The sequence below is a fragment of the Diadema antillarum genome, unplaced genomic scaffold, assembly GCF_040938485.1.
Source record: "Diadema antillarum isolate AM-2024a unplaced genomic scaffold, OU_Dant_1.0 seq00000697_RagTag, whole genome shotgun sequence".
Lineage (NCBI taxonomy): Eukaryota > Metazoa > Echinodermata > Echinoidea > Diadematoida > Diadematidae > Diadema > Diadema antillarum.
In genome coordinates this window covers 1123931-1143405 of record NW_027271602.1, presented here as the reverse complement: position 1 = coordinate 1143405, position 19475 = coordinate 1123931, and the positions used below count along the sequence as shown (strand labels likewise).

Genomic DNA, 19475 nt, shown 5'->3' with positions numbered 1-19475 from the left:
GGACGGACGGACGGAAGGACGGACAACCCGAAAACATAATGCCTCCGGCACCACTTCGTGGCGGAGGCATAAAAATGTGAAATATCAAAATGTCATATCTTCCTTATTTCTTATCCAATTTTTGTCATTTTTGCCATGTTCCTCTATAGAGGAATTCAAAGTTTATTCATGAAAATACCTACATATATAACTCTGTTGTACCATTCTTACAGTTGATAATCTTATCATTCCCGTTTCTGCAGTGTGTAGACTTTCTCACTTTATCATGGCATGACTAATTTAAAGGAATTATTGAATTTTTGGATGCTCCAGCATTTTGAAGAAATGAACAATTGCATGCAAGTGACAGAACTTATGTATCTCAATTATGATGTTTATGATTTTTATTTTCTTACGAGGACTCCCGCTTTCCCTCAAATTTGTCTCTCTCGATCTCCATCCCTCATTTCTGCCTCTCTAACCCCCTATTAGTAACTCTGTCTATCTTCTCCTTCTCCCTTCGCTGAGGCTTCCTCACAAGTCCATATCCTGGTTAAATATGATGTGTTTATGATGGAAATTATGCCTTTTTGTAATTTTATAATTCTTTAATCCGTATTGTATATGTATTATATTTTATTGTAACATTGTGCAATTCAGTCACCGACTGCGATACGATTGAAATAAAACCATTATTGAATTGAATTGAATCTGAATCGAACTGTACGGAATTTTTTCTCTCTCTCTTTCTTTTAAAGTTTATCTATTTTTGGGATGGATTTCTTCTTTAAAGGGAACCACCCAGCTAAGGAAGAGTTTTATTTATCTATTTTTGCTTTAAACACATATGCCAAAGAAATATTTTTAGGATGGCAATGATGTCTGTGAGGAGAAAACCACAAAACAACTAACAGCATTTCTGGATTTTTACTGAATACATATTGTCTGTTTGTGCATTTTAATAATAAAGTATGCTTAATCCTTATTACTTCTAAATTATTAGGCCCTCTTGTAATGAATATAGTAAAGCTTCAGCTATACCTACTTTCATTTATTATGTGTGCTAGCATTTAGCCCTGTGGTTACAACTGGGTGCATGCAGGTGGTAGTGATATACATGTACACATATATGACTCTATAATGCTACATCCACTGCACTGTTACAGGGCATCAGCAAAAGCTTGCACAAATGTAGTCCTTTAATGAAATCAGTAGGGATTTTATGGAAGTTGCTGCAATATATGTCCATGAGTTGTGTATCTGCTATACGGCAAAAAACAGAGTCCTTGCTAGGCAGAACCCTTTAAAGACATATATCCATGGAACTTGCCCATAAGATAACACTGATCTTAGCCCATATTTGCCTATGTGATTTCCTGTAGTCTACATGAACGCTGCAATTACCGATCTAAGGGATAGTCCGCAGCAGAAATAAATAGGTTAATGACGTCATACACTACCTTTTTATAGCCCATGAACTCTGACCGAACATCCCACAGTTCCATGCCTTACCTCCTGTTACTATTGTTTGGACTGGAGTTCCCTGGCGGGAGATCAAACAATGCCATACACTTACATACTTCACTGTAGTCCCATCCATTGGTTTACAATCTAGACTACACTAGTCCACAGCACCATAACAGTTTCCATTCAATATCTTTTCAGATTTGTAGGCATTACACCCGACGAGTTACTGTATAAACCATCAGAAAGCTCACATTGTGAACATTTGATACATGATGATTATCTTTCTGTGTAACAATTATTTATATTTTTTATATACGGTTTCTGTTGAAAAAGTCATGTGATCAAATGTAAATGTGTACCTCATGTATAAATACTTGTATGTGACAGCACATTCATCAAAGAACTGTGATTTACGTCTGTCACTAAAGACCATTATTTTCTCTCTCTCAATTGAATCTAGTTTTCTATACTTTTCCTCTCATAAGTGTCAGTGACATAAAGTTGCCTATCATATGTAAATATTTATACTATGTGACATCACATCATTCTTCAAAGGACTCTGATTTACATCTTATATTAAAGACCATAATGGTTATTTCTTCTTTCAATTGCTACTAGTTTTCTATAGTTAAAAGAGTACAGTTGATTGAACATGCTCAAAATAGCCTACGGCACCAAGAGCGTATATGCTACCAGCGGATATGGGTTAAGAATTATCTTAAATTGACTACTTTATTGCCCTATGCATTTCAATAATTACAGTTGAACTTGATATTCTTGGGGAAAAAAAATCTTTGTTTGTTACATGTGGTCTGACAACAACACAAGCAGGCCTGAAATATGACAGAAAGTCTGTTATACATAAATACACAATCTGCATGTCTGTATGCCTGTCTCTCCCTTCCCCTCCTCTCTTCAAAATACTAACAAAAACTTGAACCTAAAAACAAGAAGAGAAATTTGATGACATGTGATGCTTGATCAACTCAACAGACATGGCTTGAATAGAAGGGTGCCAGGGAGACCATTCCTACTCTGGCGCTCTTGAGTTTACAGACAAAGAGCAGCTATGTAGTGAGAGCATTGCCTAGTAGCCCATCTGCACAGCCAGCCTTTCCATAGCCTGTCGGAGAAACGCTCGCTCTTCGTCCCAACGCAAGGTGAAGAGACTGGAAGTACCATATGTTTGATCCATCGCCTCACTGTTAGTGCACCTTCCCTCATACCACTGTTCCTCCCATTGTTACTTGCTGTGTCATTCCCTGTATGATGCAAGATATTGTCAGAGAAAAAGAAAACAGAATGAATGGCGGACAAGACAGGCAGCAAAACTGGACTTTGAAATATGACGCTATAATCTCAAAGTGTATGGGGGTGTAGACAATTAAAATAAACCTTTTCAATGAAGCGATTCAAACTAATATTACTAAACTGGATTTGAACTAGAAGCATCACTGAAGGTGATTTTTCATTCATTCATTTCATTCATTTTCACTTAATAAGATATGTTACATAAAAAATGTGATAATAGTATGACAAGTATAACATGAAAGAGTGACAAAACAAACAAGCAAACAAACAATCAAAATTATCAAGTGAAGGGGTTAATGAGAAGGCGCTGGGCCATATTCAAAATTTAAATCATGATTAATACCCCCGCTCCCACAGCCCAGATTCCTATGAAAAAGAATTGAACCTGGATTTGACAAAAGGTTAATATGTGTGTGTGTGTCTGTCTGTGTATACATGTGTGTAGTACCTTGTGAGTACCTGGTGAATTTGACTGCTTCACAATTGTGGGAGTAGTTCACTCCACAAGATTTGAAGAAAATATGCAGTTAGCATGGCAACACGTTATCAGGTACAAACACAAAGAGTGTCTTGCGTAACCACACCTATAGATCATTAGAGGTCCTACATCCTGAATTTGAAATAAATTGCTTAAACACGGTGGAAGTAGTTCGCTCCATAGTTTTTTGGGGAAGTTGTGGTTACCATGGCAATGCTTTCTCTGACAAACACACACAAAAAACATGTCTTGCACATCTATACCTCAATGTCATTATCTACACCAAATTTGAGTTTAAGCCCGATCGCCCAAATGACCAGAGGCTGATTCCTATATACCCCCTTATACACTTAGCGTATGCGGGGGTATAATTAGAGAAATGAACATACGGACCAGTTTTGTTTGTTTGTTTCATTTTACATCTCAGGAGATGGCTGGAAAAACCTATATTCAGCTGTACTAGCTAGTCTTCCATGTGGTCCAGTTGGATGTGAGGAGATCACTTCACTGGTTTACGCTACCTGCTCTTTGCAATGAATGAAGCTGGAACATTTATGTGCATGAGTTTAAGTTGTGAATCTCTCACATACAGGACATCCATTCAATGTCCTATCAGAGGGACAGAGCGTTTTGCCTCTCACTAGAAGGGACGGTATGATTGTAACACATAACATCGCTCATCAAGTCTCGGGAATCGAACCTGGGTAATTTGGATTGGCTGGGCGGCAGATGCGTTATCATCTGAGCCAAATCACCACCCTATAGGTAAAAATTTGGCTGAAAAGACAGAGTACAATTCAACAAGCACAACAGTGAAAATTTGATCAAAAGTAAGAAAGTTTCAAAATGTAGAGAGTCACTACTTTTGCCAAATGGTTCTCAAACAGTTGATATGAATATATGCAAATGAGTGAGCTGATGAGTAAGCTGATGATCACTCGCAATTTTTCATAGATCATGTTAAAAAATAAAGACAATTCAATTCTTTTGTTACTAAATATAAAAGATAATGTTATTTCTGTCTGAATAAATTCACAATAATGGTTAGTTGATATGTATTAGGATTCGAGACTGGGGTATCAATTGCATTTGAAAAAAAAGAGAAAAAAACACAACCCTGAATATTAGAAGATTTTGTGTGAACACTATGGCAAGCTGTGAGGAAATGACATTATCAACTATTTGCATATATTCGCATTAACTGTTCAAGAACTGTTTTGTGAAAATGAGAGACACTTCATAATTTCAACACTTCCATAATCTTCATCCGATTTTGATCAAATATTCAATGTTGTGTTGTTAAAATTACTAGACCCTTTCTTTTCAGACTAACTTTTAACTGGTCTAGAATTCTCCTTTATGTGAAAACTTGTAAAGGAAACACAAGCCAAAATATAAATGTGGATTGAGTGAAAGCAGCAATATCAGTACTAGTAGAACACATCAGTGAACATTCAATAAAAATTGTTCAATCAATTCAAAAATTATGAATTTTTGAATGTCGGTACCGTCATTGCTGGATAAGGAGACTATCATACAGTACCTCATGACATCATTTTGGACAATATTCAAAGGAAATATAAAGAAAATTCAACATATTTTCACATTCTAGCATAATGAAAGAGCATTTGATTTATCTCTATCACAAAGCAGGGAAATCATATCACCCTTTACATATTTCAGTAACAAGTTAATAGAATTTCTTCTTCTCATGAAAAATAAAATTGTGTGAAATTCTTTTATTTCTTTATATCGCTGTCAAAAATGACATCAGGAACCATAGCAGTCTTCTTAGTCAGCAATAACAGCATCAAAACTTGTGATTTCATCAAAAGGGACATCATGCCTGTGCGAACATAAGAGCAAAGGCAGGTTTGATAAGATATATACAATGTATTTGAAAAGGTGTGTGTGTGGAAACATTCCTGACATAGCAGAAGAGCTATGGAATGACACTCACAGATGCACACATACCCAGACATACAACAGTTCTATACACACACGTACTGGCCGATTCCCATCAACTCCCCAACCACTGCTTACACTAAATAGCGTGGATCTGACAGGTCGCACGTGGAGAGAGGTCTCCTTGCTCTCCACAGATGTCAGACATCTATCCATTTTGTATCCATTTTGCATGCTAACCACTGGACATTCCCCTTGTTGAAACAAAAAGTTTCTTATACATCTTAGGAGAAATTTCTTGTAGATTCATACCATTTGTGCACAACTTTTGCCATTCTGTTATGAAGTATTTATGAAAATGATGTATAAAAGTGAACGTCCCAGTTGAGCAAAAGCTCACACTTGTTTTACAGAGCTTGAAAAAATGTTAGCAACTGCTAGCAAGAACAAGTGAAAGGTCAATTTTATGCATACGTCTTTTTTAGCAAATGCTTGGTCTCTAAGCAATTGCTCGCAGGCAGCAAGTAATTGCTTGTGCTTGCCAGCAAAAGCTTTTGCTCCCAAGCAATTGCTTATCTTTATGCATACGGATTCAAGGAAAAGGCTAGCACAAGCAATTGCTCCTTTTTATGCATACGGCCCATTGCCACGACATTTCTAAGACATCTCAGAGACCTCGTAGACAAAATTAGTCTCTGCAACTTGGCCGTAACTAAGGAGATATTGCAGAGACATCTCTGAGACCAGCTGGAGACTGGAAAATGTCTCTGAAAAAACTGAACATGTTCAATTCTCTCGCAACTCCTCTGCAACCAGTGAGACTCTAGTTGCCACCAGGATGCCATAGCTAGTCATTATAAAGCTAATGAGATACCCACTACTAAAGTATAATGTTGCAATAAAGGGATGTTATTATGAGCCAATCACATGGATGCATATGTGGTCACTACTACGGTCTTATTTTCCAAGTATGGTGTTGCTGTTTTGATTACCTACAGAGGTTAATCAAATGCCCTGGAAATTCTTCAGCTGATATATTCTTGCATAACTAGAATATCACTGAAGGTGATTACTGTAAAATGAGGAATGTTTGCATGCATTTTAATTTCGCGAATTTCATGAGAGCCAAGATTTGCGAAATTATAATGCATGTGAAAGTTCTTGTCTACACTTATACGCATTGAATGTAAGAGGCAACTTGCAAAAATTTTATGCCGTGAAAAAAGGCCATCTGCTCCAATTCGCGAAAATTTCATGTTGTAAAAATATCGTCTTACAGTAATAACAATTGCCAAACACTTTTGTGCTGGTAGACTGCCAAGAATAACTAGATTTGGAAATTTGTCAATTTTGACAAATTGGGTGATCTGATGTATCCGGAAATAAATGTTTTGAGCTCCGAACCTGATTTGCGTGACGCTATCTGTTACACATCTGTGATTTGGGACGAATGGCCATGTCAGTTTTGAGATTCTCATCAAAGAAAAGAGAATTGAACCTGTCATTTTGCGTACAGATTTTAAGATTTGATACGGCATATATATACTAACAATGATACAAAATGAAAATGTCATACTTTTGAACGTTATTTTCTGTCTCCCTTTCATTTTTTGCTTTTCAGGGGGCATACAGAGGAAGAGATGTAGGCCTACTTATGGGGGCATTATGCAATGTATTTAAGAAGATAAAGGACAAAATCTGTTTGATCCTTGACCCTACTTTAGAAAGCCAAGATGGCGTCTGAATAGAAAGTTGTTATTTCATGAAATGATCCATATGCCATGGGCTAAATAGTTGCAAAATATGGGAGTGATAGGGCATGTAATTACCAAGATACAGGACAAAGTAGTCTTGACCCTTGACCCTACATACCTCGCACAGCCTAGATGGCATCTGAGGCCAAAGTCATTGTTTTATGAAATGACCCACGTAACATGGTCTATATTATGTACAAAATCTGGCCCTAATTGAGCATTTAAGCCCTTTTTACACTTGTGTTTCTTAACCCCGTACTCTCTCCGACCCAGGACTATCGTTAATCCCGTACCAATTTTTTCAGCTTTTTACACTCGCCAATAAATCCCGTACTAAGCTCTTGTCCTGGGCTTTGGAGAAAAATGACCTTTTTACACTCATATTTCTTAGCCCCCTACTTTCCAAAGCACATGAATATTCATGATTACGCTGTGCACTGTACCAGTACACGCACACACCGGCAGCACTTGATTACCTCGTTTCTGATTGGTCAGTGGGGGGGTCGGACTTCGTCTCCGTCGCTTAGCCCCGGATTATTTTTTTCGTTCTGTTTACACTCGCTTGCTTGGCACCGTAATTGCGGTGCTAACAGTGTTCTCACCAGGAATTTCTTCACGCTTGTCGACACTTATACGCGCTGTTCTGGGGGTGGGTACGTCCCGCGCGAAGCGTGGAAACCTTCGCTTATGCTCAATAGAACACAAATAAATCGCCGCTAAAATTCCACTAAATGCGACATTTTCACGGAGATGAAATGAGCGTTGTGAGGGGCATATTCTCACAGAAACAATTCAGAAACTCCATATCTTTTGTTGGCAGCAGTTCCTAAATAATAAATGAAAGAGAAGTAGGTGCCGATGGTGAAGGTTCCGTTTTCTTTTAGGCCTTTCCTGTTTCACTGCTGCAATATAATTAGCCGTCTCTGCATCACAACAACGCGCGCTGTGTACTAACTACTAGTAGTGTTTTTGCTTTCTCGCCGTCTGCTCGACCATGTGGTAGGCCTACTGCATGCAGATGGGCGAGAATCGAGAACTTTCGGGACATCGTTGCACTTTCCTTTCTGGGTATACTGCGGTAGTTTGGCCGTGACATCAAAGAGATATCATACAACAAGAGACCCGGGGGTCACGCGCTCACCTGAGTATCGCAATTTTACCTTCCATGCATTCTTGCACACTCTTAAATGAGAACATTGGAAACTTAGGTCTGCATATGGATCCCCCCCCCCCCCCCCCAACTCCAGGGTGGGGGGGGGGGGGGGCAGGCAGCCCTGGATCTGCAATGAACAAACTTGAACTAAAGTCATCAATGTACAAACTCATGGTATTAACTTCATCATTTCTGGTTCTAGAGTAGAAGATTTTAAATATTCCTTAATGTGTGTGTGTGTGTGTGGGGGGGGGGGGGGATGGGCCCCTAGGGGCCCCCCAAGAGGGGACATGGTGCCCATTTGAAGGAATTGAGATTATAACCCCTAGGGATGCTACCTGCTAAGTTTGGTCAAAATTCATCATGAGGTTTTCAAGAAGAAGATGAACAAGTACACTTCAGGCCCCCATTACAACTGTAGGACTTCTCCCCATCCCCTCTCCTGGGTCCCAAGGGTGGGGGGGGGGGGGGGGGGGGGGGGCACCCCTGATTCCGCCAACCCCATGAACAAATTTGAAACTACAGTCATCAATGTACTAACTCATAGTATTATTTAAGCCTTATCACTTCTGGTTCTAGAGATGATTTTTAAAGATTCCTTAATCTTAGGGGGTTTGGGCCAGGTGGGCCATGGTGCCCATTTGTACAAATTGAGATCCTGTCCCCCTAGGGATGCTACCTACCAAGTTTGGTGAAAATCAGACATGGCGATCTCAAAGTGAAGATGGAAATGTACAATTTAGGCCCCATTATATAGGACCCCTCCCCTGGGTCCTAAGGGGGGCACCCCTGATTCCCCATGAACAAACTTGAAACTACAGTCATCAATGTACTTACTCATAGTATCAACTAAGCCCTATCACTTCTGGTTCTAGAGAAGAAGATTTTTTTTTTTTAATTCCTTAATTTTACTGTGTTTGGGCCCCCCTGGGGCCCCCATGTGTGGGCCATGGTGCCCATTTGAAGGAATTGAGATTATATCCCCCTAGGGATGCTACCTGCTAAGTTTGGTCAAAATTCATCATGAGGTTTTCAAGAAGAAGATGAACAAGTACACTTCAGGCCCCATTACAACTGTAGGACTTCTCCCCATCCCCTCTCCTGGGTCCCAAGGGTGGGGGCCACCCCTGATTCCGCCAACCCCATGAACAAACTAGAAACTACAGTCATCAATGTACTAACTCATAGTATTATCTAAGCCCTATCACTTCTGGTTCTAGAGAAGAAGATTTTTTTTTAATTCCTTAATTCTACAGTGTTTGGGCCCCCCTGGGGCCCCCCATGTGTGGGCCATGGTGCCCATTTGAACAAATTGAGATCCTATCCCCCTAGGGATGCTAACTGCCAAGTTTGGTGAAAATCGGTTATGGAGTTCTCAAGAAGAAGATGAAAATGTAAAATGTTTACGCACAACTGACGACAGACGACGCACGAATGATGCCGGACGAAGAGCGATGGCAATAGGTCACTTGAGCCTTTGACATCAAAGAGATATCATACAAATATGTACCTCCCTGATTACACGAGTGATGGTCGTTATTCCGAAGGTTTGTTTAATCATAAAGTGAAAGATTCATTACTGAGTACTTCGAAGGTTTGTTAATCGAAAACAACAACACCAAATGTCGGCACTACAGATGAATGTTCAAACTAAACAAAACTGATTTCGTTCGGAGATTAACAAACATTTTTTCTTTATTATTTTCGGATCAACGAACCTTCAGAAAAGAATCTAGTATTATCTATCATCGTTATTGTTTTGGAATAACAAACCTTCAGAGCAAGAAAACTGTAACCGTTTTGGGGCCGTTGTTGTATTCCGAAATTATACTGGCAGAACGTTCAAAATAACAAAACTGATTTCGTTTGGATTTAAATGAACATTTCTACTTTATAATATTTCGATTAACGATCATTCAGGACTAGATTAAGAATGTAGAGTATTTTTTAATCATTATTCTTTCGGAGTATGGAACCCTCAGAGTACGAAAACTGTAACCGTTTTGGGGCCATCGTTTTATTCCGAAATTATACTGCAGAACGTTCGAAATAACAAAACTGATTTCGTTTGGAAATAAATGAACATTTCTTCTTTATCGTTTTCTGATTAACGATCGTTCAGAATTAACAATGTATAGTATTTTATCATCATTATTCTTACGGAGTAACAAACCTTCAGAGTAAAAGAAAACTGTAACCGTTTTGGGGCCGTCGTTTTATTCCAAAATTTTACTGGCAGAAAGTTCGAAATAACAAAACTGATTTCGTTGTGAAATTAACGGATATTTTGTCTTTATTATTTTTGGATTAATGAACCTTCAGAAGATCATTTTATCATAATTTCTGGATTAATGAACCTTCAGAAGATCGTTTTATCCTTATAATTTCTGTCGGAGTAACGAACCCTAAGAGTAAGAAAACTATAACTATTTTGGGGCAGTCGTTTTATTCCGAAATTTCACTGGCAGAACATTCGAAATGACACACTGATTTCGTTTTAAAATTTACGGACATTTTTCTTTATTTGTTTTTCGGTTAACCAACCCTTCAGAATATAGAATCTAGTATTATTTTATCATTATCATTTCTGTCGGAGTAACAAACCCTCAGAGTACGAAAACTAATTGTTTTGTGCCGTCGTTTTATTCCAAAATTTCACTGGCAGAACGTTCGAAATGACAACTGATTTCGTTTTGAAATTTACGGATATTTTTTTCTTTGCTATTTTTTGGTTAACGAACCTTCAGAATATAGAATCTAGTACTATTTTATTACTATTTTTTCTGTCAGAGTAACGAACCCTCAGAGTAAGAAAACTGTAACTGCTTTATTTCAAAATTTTACTGGCAAAACGTTTGAAATAACAAAACTTATTTCATTTGGAAAGTAACGGACATTGTTTCTTTATTATTTTCCGATTAATGAACCTTCAGAATAATAAGGAATGTAGTATTAGAACTATCATTATTTCGGAACAAACCCTCAGAGTAACACCGTTTTGGGCCCATCGCTTTATTCCGAAATTTCACTGGTTGTGAACTGAACACTGGCTAACCAAACTGCCTTGTGTGAACGTGAAAAATATTGTTAACTTTCACTAAATCAAGGACTGATCTGGAAGGAGAACAATTCATGTGTTAACGATAATCAAAACTGCGTCACAAATATGATATGTATCTGCCTAGGCCGTCAATGCTAAAGAGAATAACATTGCGCTCTCTCCCATTAAAAAAAAAAAGAAGAAAATGCTCGACATTTAAGTGCATGAAAAGTCAAAACAATATCTTTTACATTACGTGAACAACCAAACATTCTCTATTTTAAATAAAACAAGGAGAAGTAGAAATTACGCGGTGCGTAATATATGTCCCCGCCGAAAGTAGCATTTTGTAGCAAAATGTACAATATAGGTCAAAAATCAAGGTCAAAGGTCAAAGAAGTCAAAGGTCAAAATTCTGTGAAGAAGTTTTGAAGCCCTCACCTAGTGCCATCACATAAAGCGAACGGAATCGAAATCGGGTTAGAAATGACGAAGGAGTAGCATTTTGTAGCAAAATGTACAACAAAATGTTGGTCAAAAATTCAGGTCAAAGGTCAAAGAAGTCAAAGGTCAAAATTCTGTGTAGAAGTTTTGAAGCCCTCACCTAGTGCCATCACATAAAGCAAACAGAATCGAAATCGGGGAAGAAATGGCGAAGGAGTAGCATTTTGTAGCCAATGTACAATATGGGTCAAAAATCAAGGTCAAAGGTCAAAGAAGTCAAAGGTCAAAATTCTGTGTAGAAGTTTTGAAGCCCTCACCTAGTGCCATCACATAAAGCAAACGGAATCGAAATCGGGTAAGAAATGGCGAAGAAGTAGCATTTTGTAGCAAAATGTACAATACAGGTCAAAAATCAAGGTCAAAGGTCAAATAAGTCAAAGGTCAAAATTCTGTTTAGAAGTTTTGAAGCCCTCACCTAGTGTCATCATATAAAGCAAACAGAATCGAAATCGAGGAAGAAATGGCGAAGGAGTAGCATTTTGTAGCCAATGTACAATATGGGTCAAAAATCAAGGTCAAAGGTCAAAGAAGTCAAAGGTCAAAATTCTGTGTAGAAGTTTTAAAGCCCTCACCTAGTGCCATCACATAAAGCAAACGGAATCGAAATTGGGTAAGAAATGGCGAAGGAGTAGCATTTTGTAGCAAAATGTACAATATAGGTCAAAGGTCAAGGTCAAAGGTCACGACTGAAATTCTGTGTAAAGTTTCAAAGCTCCCATGTAGTGCTATCATATAAAGCAAACAGAATCAAAATTGGCTCAAAAATGACATAGAAGTAGCAAATTGAACATTTTGATCACACACGGACGCACACACGGACGGACGGACGGACGGACACACGGACACACACACGTACGGAGCCCGTTTCATAGTCCCCTGCTCGAACTCGTTCGGCGGGGACAAAAATATTACAAATATATAAAGAATGTGTGGTTCTTCACGTCAAAACATGGGCCTCTGCGCGCGGTATCCATTATTAATTTTACGTGGGAAAAGCGTAGCTCCTTGAAGCAAGAGCACAATAAAAAAAAAATGAACAAACACACACAAAAAACTAGAAATGTCGCTAAGGCGACTGGTATGCCTCCACCATATAGACCGGGGGCCCAGAAGATTTATTCAGCTGAAAAGAGTCACACCTTTTAATGGTCTCATCATATAAGGATGTGTCCAAGGGTCAATAAAATGAATTGCTGGCAAGTCACATCCTGTACCGTAAGCCTAGGGACCACAAAAAGGGACCCCGAAAAATGGATTTATTCAGCCGAAGGGGGTCACGGACAAAAGTTGGTGGATATTGTTCCTTTGGGTGTACTTATCATGAAAACAGCAATGGCAGCTATTTTATCCTGTACGGGGCCCCAGACAGTAGCCCCAAAGGGCCCCACAAATCGGTGTTATTCAGCTGAAAAGGGTCACGGCTAATTTCTTTTGCGATGGAAGTAGTTCCCATCAGAGGTATCCAAAACACCAATGCCAGCTATTTTATCCTGTACGGGGCCCCAGACAGTAGCCCCAAAGGGCCCCACCCCCCATAAGCCTACGTACAAACACACACAAACATTGACTTTATTCAGTTGAGAAGAATCACGGCTAATTTCTTTTGCAATTGAAGTAGTTCCCATCAGAGATATCCAAAACACCAATACCAGCTACTTTATCCTGTACGGGGCCCCAGACAGTAGCCCCAAAGAGCCCCACCCCCCATAGGTCATACGTACAAACACACACAAACATTGATTTCTTTCGTGCAGCTGAGAAGAGTCACGGCTAATTTCATTTGCAATGGAAGGAGTACCCATCAGAGATATCAAAAACACCAAAGTCAGCTATGTTATCCAGTATGGGGCCCCGGACAGTAGCCCCAAAGGAGCTCCCCCCCCCCCCCCCCACACACACACACACATTTTTTTTTCATTCAGCTGAAAAGAGTCACGGCTAATTTCTTTTGCAATGGAAGTAGTACCCATCAGAGACATCCAAAATACCAAAGCCAGCTATTTTATCCTGCACGGGGCCCCAGTCAGTAGCCCCAAATTGCTCCCTCCCCCCCCCCCCCCCCACACACACATAGATTTTATTCAGCTGAAAAGGGTCATGGCTACTTTCTTTTGCAATTGGAAGTAGTAGGCATACTCATCAGAGATATCCAAAACACTAAAGCCAGTTATTTTATCCTGTACGGGGTCTCAGACAGTAGCCCCGAAGTGCACCCCCCCCCCCAACACACACACACACACATTAGTTTCATTCAGCCAAAATGGGTCACGGCTAATTTCTTTTGCAATGGAAGTATACCCATCAGAGATATCCAAAGCACCAAAGCCAGTTATTTTATCCTGTACGGGGCCCCAGACAGTAGCCCCAAAGTGCCCCCCCCCCTCTCCACATACACACACACACACACACATTAGTTTCATTCAGGTGAAAAGGGTCACGGCTAATTTCTTTTGCAATGGAAGTAGTACCCATCAGAGATATCCAAAATACCAAAGCCAGTTATTTCATTCTGTACGGGGCCCCGCACAGTATAGCCCCAAACACGGGTAATTTCTTTTGCACTGGAAGAAGTACCTATCAGAGATATTCAACACACCAAGGCTAGTTATTTCATCCTGCACAGAGCCCCAGACAGTAGCTCCACAGTGTCCCATCCATTATACATGTACTGTGAATCAGCTGAAAATGGTCATTACAAATTCTTTTGTAACGTTAATATCAGGGCCTACTGAACAGAGATATCACAAACACTAAAGCAAGTCATCTTATCCTGTATACGGGGTCCCATAGGTTACAGTAGCAAAACACTCAAGAAATTTGCAAAGGAAGCATACTTCTGTATAGTGCACAACCAAGATGACCATATTACGAAAACCAGTCATTTCATCTTGTACTAAAGTGCCCCTCCCCCACATAATTATTATGACATCATTTAGCTGAAAAGAGTCATAGTTGTTTTTCTTTTACAATCGAAGTAGGCCTTAGTTTACATCATAGATACCCAAAACATCACAGCCAGTTAGGTTTTCCCAGCCAATTTCGCACTTTTGTTGGTTCATTTGATAGAAGGTTCGAATTCGTAAAATGGGTATTCAAATTGGCTGGTACCCTACGTTCATTCAAATTCGCCTTGACTTGCCGAAAAGGGTATTTCAGTCATTAAATTTCGCGAAAGACAGTCAAATTCCAAACGTGTTCATTCAAATTCATATCATGCTATTTCTTTGTTTCAGATCATTTTAACATGTCTTTCTATGTGTGTTTTCGTTTCATCTATAAACTAGAAATGTCGCTATGGCGACTGATGCCTCCGCCATAATGCATGATTCTTCCAATAGGTGTATAGTACAATGTCTTCACAATGTGTGATGACAGTTTCACATAACTGGCAAAATATTGAAATGACAGGTTTGTCAGAAATATCTTGAATGTTCACTTTCCTTGAACTGGGTATGCTATAATTGTCTAAGAGTGCAGGTACACATATTTAGGGAATTGAGAATTTTTATTTGACTTCTGACGGACCCTTTTATAAGTTTATGCATTGAGTAATTTCCAAGGTATGAAGAAAGAGTGTAATTAAAGTACAAAATAGTTTTGGTTTTTTTTTTTTTTTTTTTTTTTTGGGGGGGGGGGGCATTGAAACCTATCCTTTGACCCTTAACCTTTGACCTTTGACCTTCTGGCTGGAAATTTCCCGGAGAATGCATGTATATATTAAGTTTTAAAACTAATAATGCAAGCATTGCATATACTAGTATATGAGGGAAATAGTAAAATTTTGAGGAGTTGACCTTGACCTTTGACCCCCCTGACTATTGACCCACCACCCCTCAATTCCCTAGATAATCCCTGCCAGTCAGTACATGCGTATGCACCAAGTTCCATGAAGATACATTGAACCATTTGCGAGAAAAGTGATACTGTAACATTTTCACCTAACCTTTGACCTTTTGACCTTTGACCTTATGACATGAAACTCTCTTTGGAGAATCTTTACGCAGTAGTACATGTCTACATTAAGTTTCAAGAAAATACCTTTGGGCATTGCATAGATATGAGGGAAATAGCAACATTTGTAGCATTTGACCTTGACCTTTTGACCTTTGACCTCTTGCCGATGTCACTAAAATCTACTCAACTAATTGTCCCATCATACATCATCCTTGGACCAAGTTTGGTGAAAGCTGCTTCATCCAGTTTTGAGTTATCATGTAAACAGATAAATTTTAGGATTTGACCTTGATCTTTGACCTTTGACCTCTGTCCGATTTCAGTAAAAAACTTATCAAGTAATTTCCCCATCATACATCATCCTCCGACAAAGTTTGGTGAAATTTGCTCGATCCAGTCTTAAGTTATCGCGTAAAAGGATACAATTTCATGATTTGACCTTGACCTTTGACCTTTGGCTGATTTCATCCAAAATCTTCTCAATTAATTGCCCCATCATACTTTATACTTGGACCAAGTTTGGTAAAATTCCAGTCAATATTACTCAAGTTATCCCGTAAACGAAAGCGGACGGACGTACGGACGGACGTACTGACGGACGTACGTACGGACGGACGGACAACCCGAAAACATAATGCCTCTGGCACCATTTCGTGGCGGAGGCATAAATTACTGTTATAAAGCAGTAAAAGTATATTTCTTATCTAGTATAACTGGATTTGGTTGTTCTGTAACCAGACTGGCAACGCTCCTTCTCTTTCATATACATGTCATTATAGGCCTATACGTGTACCAGTAATGCAGATTAACTTCATTTTTTATAGTCATGACAGCACAATAGATACAGACGTATATCTCTAGAAGACATAGAAAGAATTATTCAAAAAAAAAAAAAAACATTTGAGGATCATAACCTTGACTTCTTGGAACTGGCCGACCGCTCGTAATGAAGCGCTCGTAATGACCAGATAATTTGTGGCTTCTTACTTCTTTGGATTCAAAAAGCACGTTTAAAAAAATGGTGTCAAAGTCTCTTAAACGAATACGAAAACATGAAATGCTATGATGCTTACAAAACAATAACTACGATGAAAGAAAATAAGGAAAGAGGCCAAGTATGAACATATCTGTTTAATTGACTGCAGAACATGTTAAAATAGATGGCCAGAAATCAATTTGAATGAACGAGCGCAGCATGTAATCACGTGACTATATCATTATGAATTTATGAATGAACAGATAGTGGAATGGTACTTGTCTTATGGATTTCAGTTGAAAAAGTGTTATTTAGAATAAGGTTAGAGGTAATGTGAATGTTTCAAAATAGATTTGAATGAAGAGATTAATATGACATTGAACTACCATGTCATCTAGGCGAAATTTTAGCTAAATTTAATTCAACATTAAAGAATTCGATTAAAAGAGGTGCGATATTGGTTCGGATGCAGGGCCCTTAACAGGTATAGCCCCAAGGTATTCCCACCCCATAAGAATTAAGTGTTTTTAGGTGAAAAGAGTCACGTATGCCTATTTTCCTTGGCAGTGGAATTAACAACTGAGATACGTAAAACACAAACCCATCCAGTTAAGGGGCCCCCAGCCAGTAGCTGGAAAGTGCTCCCGTATTATTTTATTCTAAGTGAAAAGAATCACTGCCATAATTTCTTTTGCAATGGAAGTAGTACTCAACGAGGTATCAAAACCACCGAAACCAGTTATATAGCTGTACGGGGCCCCATGGAGTGTTCCTAAAGTGTCCCCACATGTAATTCCACTATCAAGATCTGCATCCCGATCTTTTCAATCTGTCAGATCGGGAGAGAGCGGCAAAAGTGTACTGGGACCGGGAGCATCGTAGCAGCAGAGTTTGGGTGATGGGGTTGGATCTGGCAATTTTACAGATCGGGAAGAAATTTTGAACTGGTTAAAAATTTCTTCCTCATCTCCCCATCAAGATTGACCTATTTTGAATCGTAGCTCAAACGGGGAGAGAGCAGTGACAGCGTAAATACCACGGGATGAGCGCAACAATTCCAGGTTTTTCTGACCGTAGTAACAGCGGCACAAGAACGGGAAATATAGTCTAAACTAGACACCGATGACATGGTCCCGCTGCTGCGTCGCTTTCTTGATCAAAGCACGACCTTCCCGCTTTAACGACGCTCTCACTAAGTTCTCTACTCTCGTATAAAATCAAGGCCTGTTCCTACGACGCTTCATTCCTGCTTCGATAACACTGTTGGCCGCTCTAGCTACGCTGTTCCTACGCTTTCCCGAACTCAATTATGCATGTCTTCCGCTCTCGCCGCTCTAAAATCGAACGTAGCAGATACGCTGGAAAATGTTTGCCAGAACAGCAAAACTGATGATGAGGAGGAGGACGCGTTGTCGTTGTCGCGAAAATGAAGACGAAGGAGTGCATATTTAAGAAGAAGAAGAGATGCAAACAATAAAGAGAATAAAGCAAAACACTTTGGAGCTACTGTACGGGGCCCCGTGCAGGATAAAATATCTGACTTTGGTATTTTGATATTCGATGGATACTACTTCCATTGCAAAAGAAATTAGCCGTGACCCTTTTCAGGTGAATGAAACCAATATATAATATCATGTGTGTGTGTGTGTGTGTGTGTTTGTGTGTGTAGGGGGCACTTTGGGGCTACTGTCTGGGGCCCCGTACAGGATAAAATAACTGGCTTTAGTGCTTTGGATATCTCTGATGAGTACTACTTTCCGATTGCAAAAGAAAGTAGCCGTGACCCTTTTCAGCTGAATAAAATCAATGTGTGTGTGTGTGGGGGGGGGGGGGGGAGGGGGTAAAGGGGTAAGGGGGGCAACTTAGGGCTACTGTCTGGGGCCCCATGCAGGATAAAATAACTAGCTTTGGTATTTTGGATTTCTCTGATGGGTACTAATTCCATTGCAAAAGAAATTAGAAGTGACCCTTTTCAGCTGAATGAAACTATTGTGTGAGTATGTGTGTTGGGGGGGGGGGCACTTTGGGGCTACTGTCTGGGGCCCCGTACAGGATAAAATAACTGGCTTTAGTGCTTTGGATATCTCTGATGAGTACTACTTCCGATTGCAAAAGAAAGTAGCCATGACCCTTTTTAGCTGAATAAAATCAATGTGTGTGTGTGGGGGGGGGGGGGGGGGGCAAGGGGATAAGGGGGCAATTTGGGGCTACTGTCTGGGGCTACTGTCTGGGGCCCGTACAGGATAAAATAGCTGGCTTTGGTGTTTTCGATATCTCTGATGGGAACTACTTCCATTGCAAAAGAAATTAGCCGTGACCCTTTCCAGCTGAATAACACCATATTTGTGGGGCCCTTTGGGGCTACTGTCTGGGGCCCCGTACAGGATAAAATAGCTGGCATTGCTATTTTCATGATAAGTACACCCAAAGGAACAATATCCACCAACTTTTGTCCGTGACCCCCTTCGGCTGAATAAATCCATTTTTCGGGGTCCCTTTTTGTGGTCCCTAGGCTTACGGTACAGGATGTGACTTGCCAGCAATTCATTTTACTGACCCTTGGCCACATCCTTACATGATGAGACCATCAAAAAGTGTGACCCTTTTCAGCTGAATAAATGCTCTGGGCCCCCAGTCTAATAATGCATGATTCTGCTAATAGGTCTATACACGTAGTACATGTGGACAATGTGTGATTACATTTTCACAAAATTGGAAGATATTAAAATGACAAGTTTGTCACAAATGTGCTGAATGTTCACCTTCCTTGACCTAGATTTAATTGGATGAATAGGAGAGCATGTATTTGGGGATTTAAGGACTTTAACTTGACTTTGACCCATTCATAAGTTTATGCACAGAGTAATTTTTAAGGTATGGAGAAAAAGTGCGATTTCTGTATTGAAAAGTACATTGTAACCATTTTCATCTGGCCTTTGACCCTAAAATTCATG

General features: G+C 39.6%; 1 protein-coding gene across 1 annotated transcript in view; it reads right to left on the bottom strand.

The window, feature by feature from the left end:
• Window positions 1–811: 811 nt before the first annotated feature.
• Window positions 812–19475, bottom strand: part of LOC139737633 (WD repeat-containing protein 20-like) — a 107601-nt gene continuing 88937 nt past the window's right edge. Inside the window, exon 4 of the mRNA XM_071648308.1 lies at window positions 812–2708. Within this exon, the coding sequence (XP_071504409.1) occupies window positions 2667–2708 (42 nt within the window). The 3' untranslated portion in view covers window positions 812–2666. The remainder of the gene's footprint in view (window positions 2709–19475) is intronic.